Consider the following 12,984-nt stretch of genomic DNA (forward strand, 5'->3'; position numbering starts at 1 on the left):
AAAAAATATATAAAAAAGATGCATCTAAAACTTAAAAAAATATATTCAAGATAAATAAAAAAATATCCGAAACCTAAAAAAAAATATCGTGTGTCACGGCAAGAGGATTTTGAAAACAACGGTGCGATGTCATGATATAAGGACTTCCACGGACTGAGAAGAGATGGAGAAAGAGGGGGCGGTTCAACGATGCGAAAGGTTGGAGGAGAGGATGCAAAATCGCTACAAAAATAAGTTGGGAAGGGGAGGCACCGTGGCACCGTGGCACCGCGAGAGGGTAGGTTGGAGGGGGAGAAAAGACGCATGTTTTTCAAGGGCAAACTTAATTTTTTAAAATTTAAAAGCAGTATTTTTAAAAAGTTGGCCCCGCTTAATTAGGAGTGTTCAAGTTTAAATCGATCCAAATTAAATCGTTCATCTAATTCAATTCAAATCGAAAATCGATTAAAATCGCACTGATTCGAATTTGATTGGATTCTATTTTTTGCAAACCGCTGGATTGTATCGAATTTTGGATCTATCCAATCCAATTTAAACCGCACAATGTGCTATAATATTATTATTTTATTATTATATTTACAATTATATTTATAACATGTTCAATTTGTTATACATTTTTCTATTATTCATGTATTATTATTATTTAATAAATATTTTATATTTAAAATATTATTTATTTATTTATTTTAACTAACCTATAATTTTATTTCTATTGTTATGTTATCGTTGGCTTTTTAAGATATGTTAAGAGTTGTTATGCCATTGTTGATTATTTAAAATTTGATGTTAAAATTTGTTATATGTATTTAATTTTTTTTATTTGAAAAACTGCAAATCCAAACTGTTTGTAATCGGATCGAATCGGATCGAATTTTTTAAAAAAAAAGTTCATCCAATTCAAACCGCACTGCACATAAATTAAACGTTCGAATCGGATGACTTTTTTTCTTAAAATCGAATCAAACCGCACCGCGAACACCCTGTACTTAATTGCATGTAGGGTTGGTTATTTATACTTTTTCTAAATATTTAAACCCATCAACCAATAACTGGTTTAGTTTGCCAAACCTTGCACTAATCACATGGTTCCAAAACCTAAACGGAACCCTCCTGTCAGCCACCAAAGTGTCGTTAGACGTCAACGTGTACAATTCCACAACCACTTTCCCTATATTTGTTATTTATTTATTTATTCCCATTCTTTTCCCCTCCCTCCTTGCTTATTCAACACTTGCAAATTCAATACTTAAGCCTCACGGGAAAGAAAATTCTCCAAATTCTTCGTTTTCTCTCGTTTCCGTTCTTTCAATCCCAATTTATCTCTTCTGATTCTCTGTGTCAAGCACATGGGTCCGATCGTAGTGAGCCAGCTGGCAACCGGTCTGAGCGTGCTGGCAGGAGCGGTTATCGTGAGATCGGTGATGGACATGGACCAGAAGCCCATGGTCGGCCCGGGTTCAAACCCTCGCTGCCAGACTTGCAATGGAACGGGTCGGGTCACCTGCCTCTGTACACGGTGGTCTGACAGCGACGCCGGGTGCCGAACCTGCGCCGGTTCCGGCCGCATGGCATGTAGTAGTTGCGGTGGATCCGGAACCGGTCGACCCTTAACCGCGAAAATTGCGATTCGGCAGCTGAACCGCTCTTCTTAGAGAGATGGCAGTTGCCATCTTGAAAAATAGGCAGTATGAATTATGAAATGCAAAAATACAACTCAAGTGAGACGTACAGGATTCGAACCAATAGACTCTCGGTCCAACCGCGATAGTGATTTTTTCTATTTTGATTTTTCATTTCTGGGGTTGTAATGGAGAATGGAGGAGCTGAAAAAAAAAAAAAAAAAGAGTTAGATTGTGTAATCATTATCGGTCCAATTGAGATTCTTGTAGAAGCATAGAATTTTGACTCCTATATATTTGGGTACTTTTTGTGTTCTTTGTTAATTGAATGCTAACTGTATTTACTGTTAGCTTAAATTAGTTATGTGTGTTTTTTCTTCCGAAAATGTTTGGTAACCAAACAAAATCAGCCAAAAACAGCCATAACTTGCTTTATTTAACATTTATTAATTGTTGCAACAATTAATGAATGCTAAATAAGACAAGTTTTGACTGTTTTTCTGGTTTTCCTAGCATTATCCTTTTTCTTCATCTTAGATATACTATTTTGCTTCGGTTATTTTGAGAAGTGTTATTTTACTTCGCGTGTTATGAGTATCATAACTAAGACTACTACTAACACTTATCAAGCTCGTAAAATTAAATAAAAAAAAAAGAAATTCAATATTTGATGAAAATTAGTATCTTAATTTTAACCTAGAAGTAATGAGATTAGTAAATGATCGTGATTGAGAACTGCAATTTCAAATAGAGTTTATCCATGCAAATATATGTAATTATAAATTATGGTAAATTGATAGTAATATATTGTGTGATTCATGCTGAACTTTTTTTTAGCTCGGTGACATGTTATAATTTGAAGCAATGCACAACAATTCTACATGCAAATAACTGAAAATCATCGTCACTTGCATTTATATAATTTGATGAGTACCAAAGTAATTTATTTCTATACCATACCCATTAACTATATATAAAAGAATCACATACAGCTTAGAATAAATATGTTCTCCCTTTTTAATTAGAATTTAATTTCGATATACACTATCCGTAAAAAATTATTTTACACGTACATTTAATTATGTAATATTATATTAATATAAATAACTATATATTACACTAATATGAATATACATAGTTATCTAAAAGAATAAATATAAGGTGAATTTTGTGGTAGTTAAACCAAAATAAAATGAATGTTACAATACTCTTATATTATTTGGAGTTTTGAAACTCCTTTACATTATTAGTGTTATAATATGCATTGACACAATATTTTAAAGGGTAATTAATGGAGTTTTTATTGTACCTTGATAACATCATTAAACAATTAATGCTAAAAAATTATTTTTTAAAAAAAGTTAATATTTAAAAAATTAACACTAACTTAAAATTATGTTTTTAAATAAAAATATAAAATAATCATAAAATATTAATCTCTCATCTTTATTTATTTATTTATTTATTAAGTAACGTTTTTTTTTTAATTTTAGTGTTTTATTAGTGTTAATTTTTTTACTGAAACAAAATAAAAAAATTATTATTTTTCATAACAATTTTTTTATTTTTATCTTTTCAAATTTATTTTGTTTTAGAATTTCATAAATTCATTACTAGATCGTACTGGTATATTTTTATTTTTAATTAATCTAATTTCATTTACATAATTTTAAATTTTAAAATATAAAACTTTTAAATTAAAATTTAAATAAATATAATTTAATTAATAACTTAATTTAATTTGATAAAAATAAGGGTAAAAAACTAAAATAAGCCATGGGGAGATTCATTTTACATGAATCAGCCAAAACGAAATCTGATTCACCAATCAATCAATGCACATATTAATATAGTTCAAATCAAATCGTTTCAAACTTGAATTGAACGTAATTCGAATCATGCTATTTCGAATTACATGCAAACCTGTAACATACATAATTCGAATTTAGGCAATTCGAATTACTATCAAACATGAACTCAGCATAATTCGAATTGAAGCAATTAGAATTACTATCACACGTGATCTCAACATAATTCGAATTGAGCTGGTTCGAATTACTCCTAAGTGTCAAATCCTATGTAATTTGAATGAGGTTGATTCGAATTACACATTGTACAATTCGAATTAGGCTAGTTCGAATTAGTGAGGACCAGACCTGTATATATATGGTGTGAATGTGAGTTGCTCTCATTAGAGGGGTAAGATGGCTAGTGAGGAGTATTTTGTAGTGTTGGTTCACCACAGAGAATCGATTAAGAGAAAAACTCGTTCCGGTGTGAAGTTCACTGATAAGGATCCTCTCTGTATTATCGTGAGGCCTACGACGAGCTATGATGACCTTGTTAGCTCTGTACTGCTGAAACTTGGTCTGGAAGGTGTGAAACAGGTTAAGAAGTTTTTCTATCGCATTCCAATCACGGTGCTCCAAGAAACCGTGAAGTATGATTGTTTCACGATCGGGAGTGATGAGGACTTGCAGGTCATATTTCATTGTCGCCGGCAGTTTCCAGAAGTGAGGACACCAGAGCTGTTGGCAAAGTTGGTTGATGTGGTATCCAGCTCGGGGGGTTCGAACCGGAATACCACTACTTTAGCCACGGTAGCCGGTTCTAGCTCCAGACCTGTCGTTGCTTCTTCCTCCGTCCCTGCCTACGAGCCACCCGTCCAGCCTGTCGCCTCCCCTTCATTCACTGTTGATCTCAACGGTAGTGTAGGCGACGAGGTTGGAACAGGGGAATTTCTGCCTACCTCTTTACAGTGTGCTGCATCGGCTGGGGTTGGAGATTGATTGTTGGATAATCCAGAGGACGATGATGTCGAGCCGGATATGATTGCTGATGAAAGTGGCGATGATATTGGAGCGAGTGAGCCTGCTGGGGCGGGAGGTGGTTCTAGCTCTGGCATACAGCAGTATCCTCCACATTTTTCATCTTTGGACTTGGATGCCATGAGGTAGGAGGGGGTTCCTGGGCAGCCCGCCGGATTTGGCGCTAGAGATGCGGAAAGGTCTGCAGGTCTGACAGAGTTCCAGGTTGGTCAGCAATTTCAGGATAAAGATGAGGCCTTGTTAAGTGTGAAGACTTACAGCATCCGCCGAGGGGTACAGTACAAGGTAGTGGAGTCTGACTATCGCCGATATGTGGGCAAGTGTACTGAGTTCGGGAATGGGTGCACATGGTTGATTCGGCTGAGTCTCTGGCAGCGCAAGGACATTTCGGAGGTCAAACGGTACAATGGTCCGCATACGTTCTCGCGACCTCCATCTCCAGGGACCATAGGAGTTTGGATTATCATGTGATCTCGGCATTCATTATGCCAATGGTTAGGACGGATGCATCCGTCAGCATCAAGGTGCTCCTAAATGCCACGGCCGCACACTTTGGGTTTAGACCGACGTACAGGAGGGTCTGGTTGGCGAAGCAGAAGGCTATTGCCCTCATCTATGGTGACTAAGATGAGTCGTACAATGAGCTCCCTAGGTGGGTGTTAGGAGTCCAGTTGACGATGTCTGGTACTGTTGCAGTCCTTAGGACGAGCCCTGTTCGAGTCGGTGGATAGCTGGACGAGTCGCAAGCTTATTTTCACAGACTGTTCTGGACGTTTCCACCATGTATCGAGGCATTCCGTCATTACAAGCCGCTGGTTAGTATTGACGGCACCCATCTATATGGCAAGTATGGGGGAACGTTGCTTGTCGCGATTGCACAGGACGGGACGACAGTGATCCCAGACCCTACCAAGAGGCGTGCGAGAGAGGGTCGTCCGAGGTCCACTAGAATACGGACCAATATGGACGAGGCAGATCCGAACCGGCCAAAGAGATGTGGCCTCTGTCGGAAGCCCGGACACACACGTCGGAGTTGCCCACAGGTCAGAGGACAAGAGCATACAAGGGGACATGAGTAGCTGTATTGTTAGCTTTGGTACTTTGTTTATTTCACTTTGGCGTTTAGATTCCACTGTTGTAGGTTTCCTTAGTTGTAGTTGATAAGTGATAGAATTTGTTAATGTTAATGCGATTTACTCTACATTGTATCTTAATTAATGAATATGTTTCGTTTCCGTAGTTTTGTACGAAATGTCTATTTAATGCACAAGGCAATAAATAAATCTACAAATTAAATTAATACATGATGCGGAAAACATGCTATTAACTGAGATAAACACTGAACAACCATTTTCAAAGTACAATATCATGATTTGGAACAACATACTGAAACATAAATAACCAAAATACATGTTGGAACGTCAAAGTACATCAAAGACATTAATAAACTTTGCTAGGATACAACAATGAACATAAACAAACAACATACAGGATACATGAATCATTTAAACAGATGCGAGCCGGTGAAGCAACGACGGGGTACCCGTGTCCTGTGGCCTCTCCGGATAAGCAGCTCCTTGTCCTCGATCTCATCCTCCTCCTCATCCGGGGCAGGCTGTGCAGGTGGCCTAGGCTGGACGGGTGCCCCAGACGGCCCGGCAACTGAATGTGACGCAGCAATGTAGGCGGAAGTAGGAGTACCACCCAATGCAAAATGGTCAGCAGCAGGCGTCGTAGGAGGCTCGTTCAGATCGACATCTAAAGGTGCCTGCGTGCCGGAGCTCTGACCACGCCTACGTGCCGCATCATCCTCCTGCATGATGGCAGTAATCTCGTCTAGAAAGTGTGACCCGCCGAAGTCCGCATCAAGCCCATCACCTGCCAGGAAGTCTGAAAACATCATCCCCGGGCTAACCCATGGCGTACTCTCCTGAAGTGTCTGGTCATCGGCTGGGACACCAACGAAGTAATCTCCTAGCGGCCCAAATCCAAGTCCACCGTCACCATGGTTAGCACCATTACCCATACCGGACCCGTACCACTCGCCTCCATGCCCGCCAACATGGGGACTAACACCACCAACTGCAGCATGCCCTGCAGCAACCCCTCCCCACGGGCCCGTGTTGATCATCGTCGTCGTCGTCACCATGATCACCGTGATCGTCCGCCGCAGCACGCCCTCTCCGCCTGCCTCCGTGCCCTCGTCGTCTTTCTCCACGTCGACCGTCCCCGTCAGCCTCGTCCATAGCCTGGTCCAGCCACCTCCACTCACGCTGGCTCCTTCGTGTCCCCACACGAGCTCTCCTCTCGACCCGACGCCTATCCGGCACGTCATCAACACGATCCATGTCAAGAACTCACCCATCACCCCTCTGCGACGCCTCCACAGGAATAGGAACGGCTTTCGGATCCCTCAAATACATCTCTGGTGACAAGAACCTCTTTCCATGCTGACTCTACCACTCTAGGAACTCATGTGAGGGTCCAGGGTCTGCAACAACATCGAACCAGAGAACGTGGTCCGCACGGCTCTCCCAATGCAGATGCCAGAACTGAAGAGCCGACGGAAACCAACGATCACTGCCTCTCCCATCCTTCGACATCAGAAAGTCGATGTTCAGGGCGCGCTGCGGACGGGGCTGGACTCCGCCGAACTGCGGTAAAACCCTATCTATCTGATGCCACTCTATCACGGCAAAGTATATCAATGACGTCACAGACCGCCACATCGCCGTATGCCGAGGCTCCAACACCTCCGGATGCACAACCTGTAGTACCTTAGGGGAGTTATAGGGCATCCAAATAAACTGCAGAAAGATCCCAACATTGTCAGGCCAATTGATGACACAAAGTCATAATATTTAATTAATTAAATAAACATAGCCGGTTAGTATACTCACATCCCTGGCCTGTAACATGTCTATCCTCAGTCTCCAGTTCTGCACTCTAGGTCCCTTCTCACCATCGGAAGGGTTGTAACCTGACCACCTGCATCTCACATCGGTGTTATAGCTAATTAAAAGTGTGACAGATTTGTATAACATAAGAAGCAAACATTGAATCAACTATTTTAAATTTAAATAGAAAGGTCTGAGTAGGATACCTCGAGGCCAACAACCAGCTGTACGTATCATACCCAGCAGGCCTAAACCTAGGAAAGCGCCAGAAGATCCAAGACTGAAGTAACTGAAGTGGGCCCGCTAACTTTACCACATGTCTGTTTGCCACTCGGCACATGCACCGGTACAACCATGCTAGTGCTGCAGACCCCCAGCTGTAGGTACCCATCTCCTCAAGCCTAGCTACGTAGGGAAGCCATCTGATGTGAATGCGGTTGCCAGACTTGTCGGCAAATAGCTGAGTACCCAACAATATCATGATATATGCACGAGCAAAGCGCCGCACAGTCTCCTCATCGGCTCCCGCAGGGCACTCCCCAAAACTCTCATGGAACCAAGTGCAGTTTACAACGAACTTCTGAACTTGGCTCGGAGGAGGAATCACTCCAAGCAACTCCTGGAACCACACCCAGGCAGGACGGCCACCCTCGATGTATATCTGGAAATCTGTAAGGCAACCATTGACATAGCGCCCGTCCACTGGCAACCCCAACTGGTACGCCACATCCTGAAGTGTGATCGTGTACTCTCCGAACGGCATGTGGAAGGTGTGCGTCTCCGGACGCCACCGCTCAACGAATGCACTAACAAGGGGCTCATCTAATCAGAACCATCTATCGTTCAGCCTCGCAAGATGGTATAATCCGGCCATCTGCAGGTACGGAACGTATCTCTCATCCAGGGGCATGCCCTGTTGCCGCCGCATGCTCGAGATGCAGCGCTGGGGTTGCCAAAACAAGGACCGCATACAAAAGCAATATAATAAACCACATACAAAATCAATATAATAATCCACTACCAATCCCGCATGCAAATTTACTTACATAAACCGCATACGATACCGCTAATATAAACCGCATACAAAACCACTAAATAAACAACATGCAAGACCACCAACATAAACCGCTAATATAAACTGCTAACATAAACCATCAACAAAACTTGTCTACAAAACCACTAAACAAAAACCACTACCAGTACCACATGCAAAGTCAGTAACGGAAACCGCTAAATTAAACCGCCTACTAAACCGCAAACAAAACTACTTCAATAAACCACATGCAATACCATCAACAAAAATCACGGGCAGCCTCACAAAAATAAAGCACAAGAAAAAAAAATAAAAACCACTAACCTCATCGTTGATGACCTCGGCAATATGAGCCACTCCATCCAACCGATATAGTCTACCTGGATCGTCCTCCATCAGCTAAATACTCTGCTCGAGCCTTTGTCGGAGCGAAACTGGGTCGTTTTCTCTGGGATTTGGTGGGGTCTGAGAGTGGAGAAGTAGTTCGAATGGGGTGGATTCGAACTCCTTTTATAGGAAAATCTAGAGTAATTCGAAACACCTCAATTCGAATTACTACTAGTGGCGAAACGTGCATAGTTCGAATCAACAAGATTCGAATTATATAGGTCTCGTTCTCAAGCTAATTCGAATCACCATGTATTGAATTAACTAAAGCTAGTTCGAATTGCATCAATTCGAATTATGTAGAGTTCATGCGTGTATGTAGTTCGAATTGCATGGATTCGAATTACGTTCAATTCAAGTTCGAACTGAGGTGATTCGAACTACATTATTTTGTACATTGGTTGATTGCTGAATCAATTTTTCTTTTGGCTTATTCATGTAATATTGATATTCCCATGGCTTATTTCAGTTTTTTACCCTAAAATAAACGTATTCGTATTATTATAGGGCAAATCACCCATATAAACCAACCTGGAGAAAAATTTATGTGATTCGACCAAACCAATAATTGTTACAGGGTTCAACCAAGAGGATATTTCTATGTAATTCGAATTAGTCTAATTCGAATTACACATTCACAGTAATTCAAATCACACTAATTCGAATTACACACAGACGCACACAAGAACTAATTCGAATCAGGGTGATTCGAATTACTCACACGCTGCACATAGTAATTCAAATTGGCCAGATTCGAATTACTCATGGTATAATTCGAATTATACTGTTAAAAAAATTAATAATTTATTAAAAAATTTATTAAAAAATTTAATAATTTAAAAATTAAAAAATATATATTTTATTTCATGCATTAAAAAAAGCTAACAAAATATTTAATTACGAGACTTCTTTAAAATATTAATGAGCTATCAATTCGAATTCCATACAATACTCTTTTGTCCATTTTTAATAGCTCATTAATATTTTTTAATAAATTGTTTTAATAAATTTATTTAAATTATACCACAAAAAATATTTTATTCTATGCAAAACAATTTAAAAAAATGGCTTAAAAATGTTAAGAGTACTATAAAAATTTGTAATGTTCTAATGACTTAGGTAAATACATGCAAGTACTCAAATTTTAAATAAAATACTCTACATAGTCAACAATAATTTAGAAATTAAAGAAAATATTTTATTCCATACAAAACATTTAAAAAATATATTTTATTCTATACAAAATAATTTAAAAAAAAATGGCTTAAATGATGTTATGAGTACTATAAAAGTTTGTAATATTCTAGTGATTTAGGTAAATACATGATAAAAATATATTTTCTTTAATTTCTAAATTATTATTAACTATGTAGAGTATTTCTTTAATGTCCTAAGTCATTAGGACATTACAAATTTTTATAGTACTCATCCAGCGCAATTGGACAGCTACTTTAGTGCTCATCTAGCGAACAGCAAACAGAGCGGCTGATTTAATGGCTAAGACTGCTGTTTTAAACAAGCAGGTGTATCTAGAGTGATTACTGCCTCCTAATAATTTAGACATTATTATTAGAGAGGAGTACTACTCTTTTTCTTAGGTCTTTTTTCTTTATGTTATGTTCAGTCACCAAAAATTTTTTTATAGTACTCCTAACATCTTTTAAGCCATTTTTTTAATTATTTTTGTATAGAATAAAATATTTTTTTGTGGTATAATTTAAATAAATTTATTAAAAAATATTCATGAGCTATCAAGAATGGGTAGAAGAGTATTATATAGAATTCCAATTACTCACCATATAATTCGAATTAGAGTGATTCGAACTTCCCTATGCGTAATTCGAATCATGTAATATCTCACCATATAATTTAAATAATTTTATTAAAAAATTTTCATGAGCTATTAAAAATTATTGTGATTATTTATTTTCTAACGAGTACAACTAAAATTTTAATAACAATTATTAAATTAAACATTGTTACGATGAGTACTATAAAAATTTGTAATGTACTCGTTACTAACCTATCACATAATAAAAATTTTTAAACTTTATAAAATGAAATTTTTTTTCATACACTCGTATTATCGAACTAATTGAATTCGATTAAGCATTGGCTCCATATAAATATAATTGTTGGTGTATTAAAATAATTGCATGGATTAGATTTATGCTATAAAATTCACGTTCAACTAATATTTATAATTTTTTTTATATTTTTTGTAGTATATTTTTTTATATTATATAGTATTTTTTTCTAATATTTTTGACAAATATTTCACTAATATTTTTTCTAATATTTTTGGCAAATATTCCATAACTAGTTCGAATCAGTCCAATTCGAACTAGTATGTGAGTTTGTATGTGTAATTCGAATCACTCTAATTCGAATTAGTGTGTAATTCAAATCAGGTTGATTTGAATTAGTGGGTGTGTGCGTCTGTGTGTAATTCGAATCATACGGATTCTAATTACATTGAGAGTGGAGTTCGAATTAGCCTAATTCGAACTACATAGAAATGTCTTCTTGGTTAATTCATGAACCAATTTTCCTATTGGTTGATTTGTGTAAATTTTGAGACTCATGAGCTTATACGAGTGAATTTCCCTATTATTATACTTATATGATTAATTATATTTATTCGGTTTTAAAAAAATCGTTAATTATAAATTAAAAAAATTAATATACTAGTATTATTTTTAATATGACTATATTTACAATACTCTCTAATAGTTTGGTGAATCGACAGTCTATAAAGGTGTTAATTATTTAGTGAATCAATACTCCATATATTTTTATTTTTAAATTAGTTTTTCGCAGTTAAAATTTTTATTTTCTTTATATTTATTTTATCTCTTCTGCTTTAAATTAAAAAACTCTTTATATTTATTTTACCTCATAACTCTCTTTCTCAAATCTCATTTCTAACCAAATTCATTACCACTGTTCACCATCGTCACTCGCGTCTCCTTCATCGTTTCTATCATCGCGTCGCCGCCGTCTCGGAGGCATTTTGCCTCACTCGCTGCCTACGTCTCCCATGTAGTGTGAGTGGTGATGCTGTTGTGCTCTTCTGTTATTCTCCTATCTTAATTGTTATGGTCTTCTATTTTTCTCCTATTTTAGTGTTTTAAATTAAAATTTAAAATTTTACTTTCTAACTCGTTTAAGTAATCTAATCTTAAAAGAACATTTTAATATTTAAAGTTAATACTAAATAATATATTTGGTTTTATTAATTATATTAAGTTCAAGTTCAAATTCCCGTGTTGTTTTTTTTTTACCAAAGATAGGAGACTCGAACCCGTAACCTCTTAATTGAGTATGGGGAGACTATGCCATTTGAGCTATAACTCATTGGCCGTGTTGTTTCTTTTAGTTACTAAAGAAAAAAAGATTTAAATTCAAATTTTTATTTTTTAATTTAATAAAACAACTTTAATTATTTAAATAGTATTTTTATCATTTAAAATTATATGAAAAGTGCATGTTAGTCTTTTAAAATCAAATTTAAATTTTAACATTATAAATTTATTAAATGATATCAATTCAAATTAGAATTAGATTTTTAAATAAAAGAAAAAAATTTCTACTACGAAAAAAAATATGAATAAAAAAAAATGAATGATAATTGAAGTGAAATTAGAGCTAGATAAAAGTTATATAAATTATTGTTGGATTGATTGTTTGAGCTTGTAAGTCGGTCCTTAATTTTTATAAGAGTATTTTTGTCTTTATAAAATTATCTATAAGAGTATTTGATAAATTAAAATTTAAAATTATATTTTTTAATTCATTTAAACAAATTTAATTCTAAAATAATTTTTATTGTTTAAATCTCAAGTTTTTTGATGCATTTAATTAATACCAAAACGATAATTTTACCTTTTTATTACTATTTAAATAAATATTTTATAATTTTTAAATTAATCTTTAAAAAAGATAATTTTATCTTTTTAAATTTAAATATAATTTTTTTAGTTTTGTTCTTTTTAAAATTAAATTAAATTTTTAATTCAAGTTAAATAACTTTAATCTTAAAAAATATTTTAGTCTTTTAAAATTCATATCAAAAAATATATTTGACTTTTCAGTTTTTTAAATCTTTTATAATAATGTTATAATAATTTTTTATTATAATAATATAATATGAGTAATATTAATCCAAAAATATAACGGGCTTAAAATGGTTCAAATTAAAATAATAGTCTTAGTCTAAA

At 35.8% G+C, this 12,984-nt stretch overlaps 2 protein-coding genes across 2 annotated transcripts; one reads left to right on the plus strand and one right to left on the minus strand.

The window, feature by feature from the left end:
- Nucleotides 1-1,172: 1,172 nt before the first annotated feature.
- On the plus strand, nt 1,173-1,979 carry LOC112785037 (uncharacterized). Its single transcript, XM_025828442.3, has one exon. It carries the CDS (start codon nt 1,347-1,349, stop codon nt 1,650-1,652), a length of 306 nt encoding a protein of 101 aa, XP_025684227.1. The 5' UTR covers nt 1,173-1,346; the 3' UTR covers nt 1,653-1,979.
- A 4,924-nt stretch (nt 1,980-6,903) lies between these two features.
- On the minus strand, nt 6,904-8,773 carry LOC140182955 (serine/threonine-protein phosphatase 7 long form homolog). Its single transcript, XM_072230936.1, has 6 exons — nt 8,702-8,773; nt 8,542-8,608; nt 7,813-8,166; nt 7,551-7,749; nt 7,348-7,435; nt 6,904-7,254 (listed from the first exon to the last, which is right to left on the minus strand). Exons 1-6 carry the CDS (start codon nt 8,771-8,773, stop codon nt 6,904-6,906), a joined length of 1,131 nt encoding a protein of 376 aa, XP_072087037.1.
- Nucleotides 8,774-12,984: the final 4,211 nt, after the last annotated feature.

The sequence above is a fragment of the Arachis hypogaea genome, chromosome 20 (assembly GCF_003086295.3).
Source record: "Arachis hypogaea cultivar Tifrunner chromosome 20, arahy.Tifrunner.gnm2.J5K5, whole genome shotgun sequence".
Classification (NCBI taxonomy): domain Eukaryota; kingdom Viridiplantae; phylum Streptophyta; class Magnoliopsida; order Fabales; family Fabaceae; genus Arachis; species Arachis hypogaea.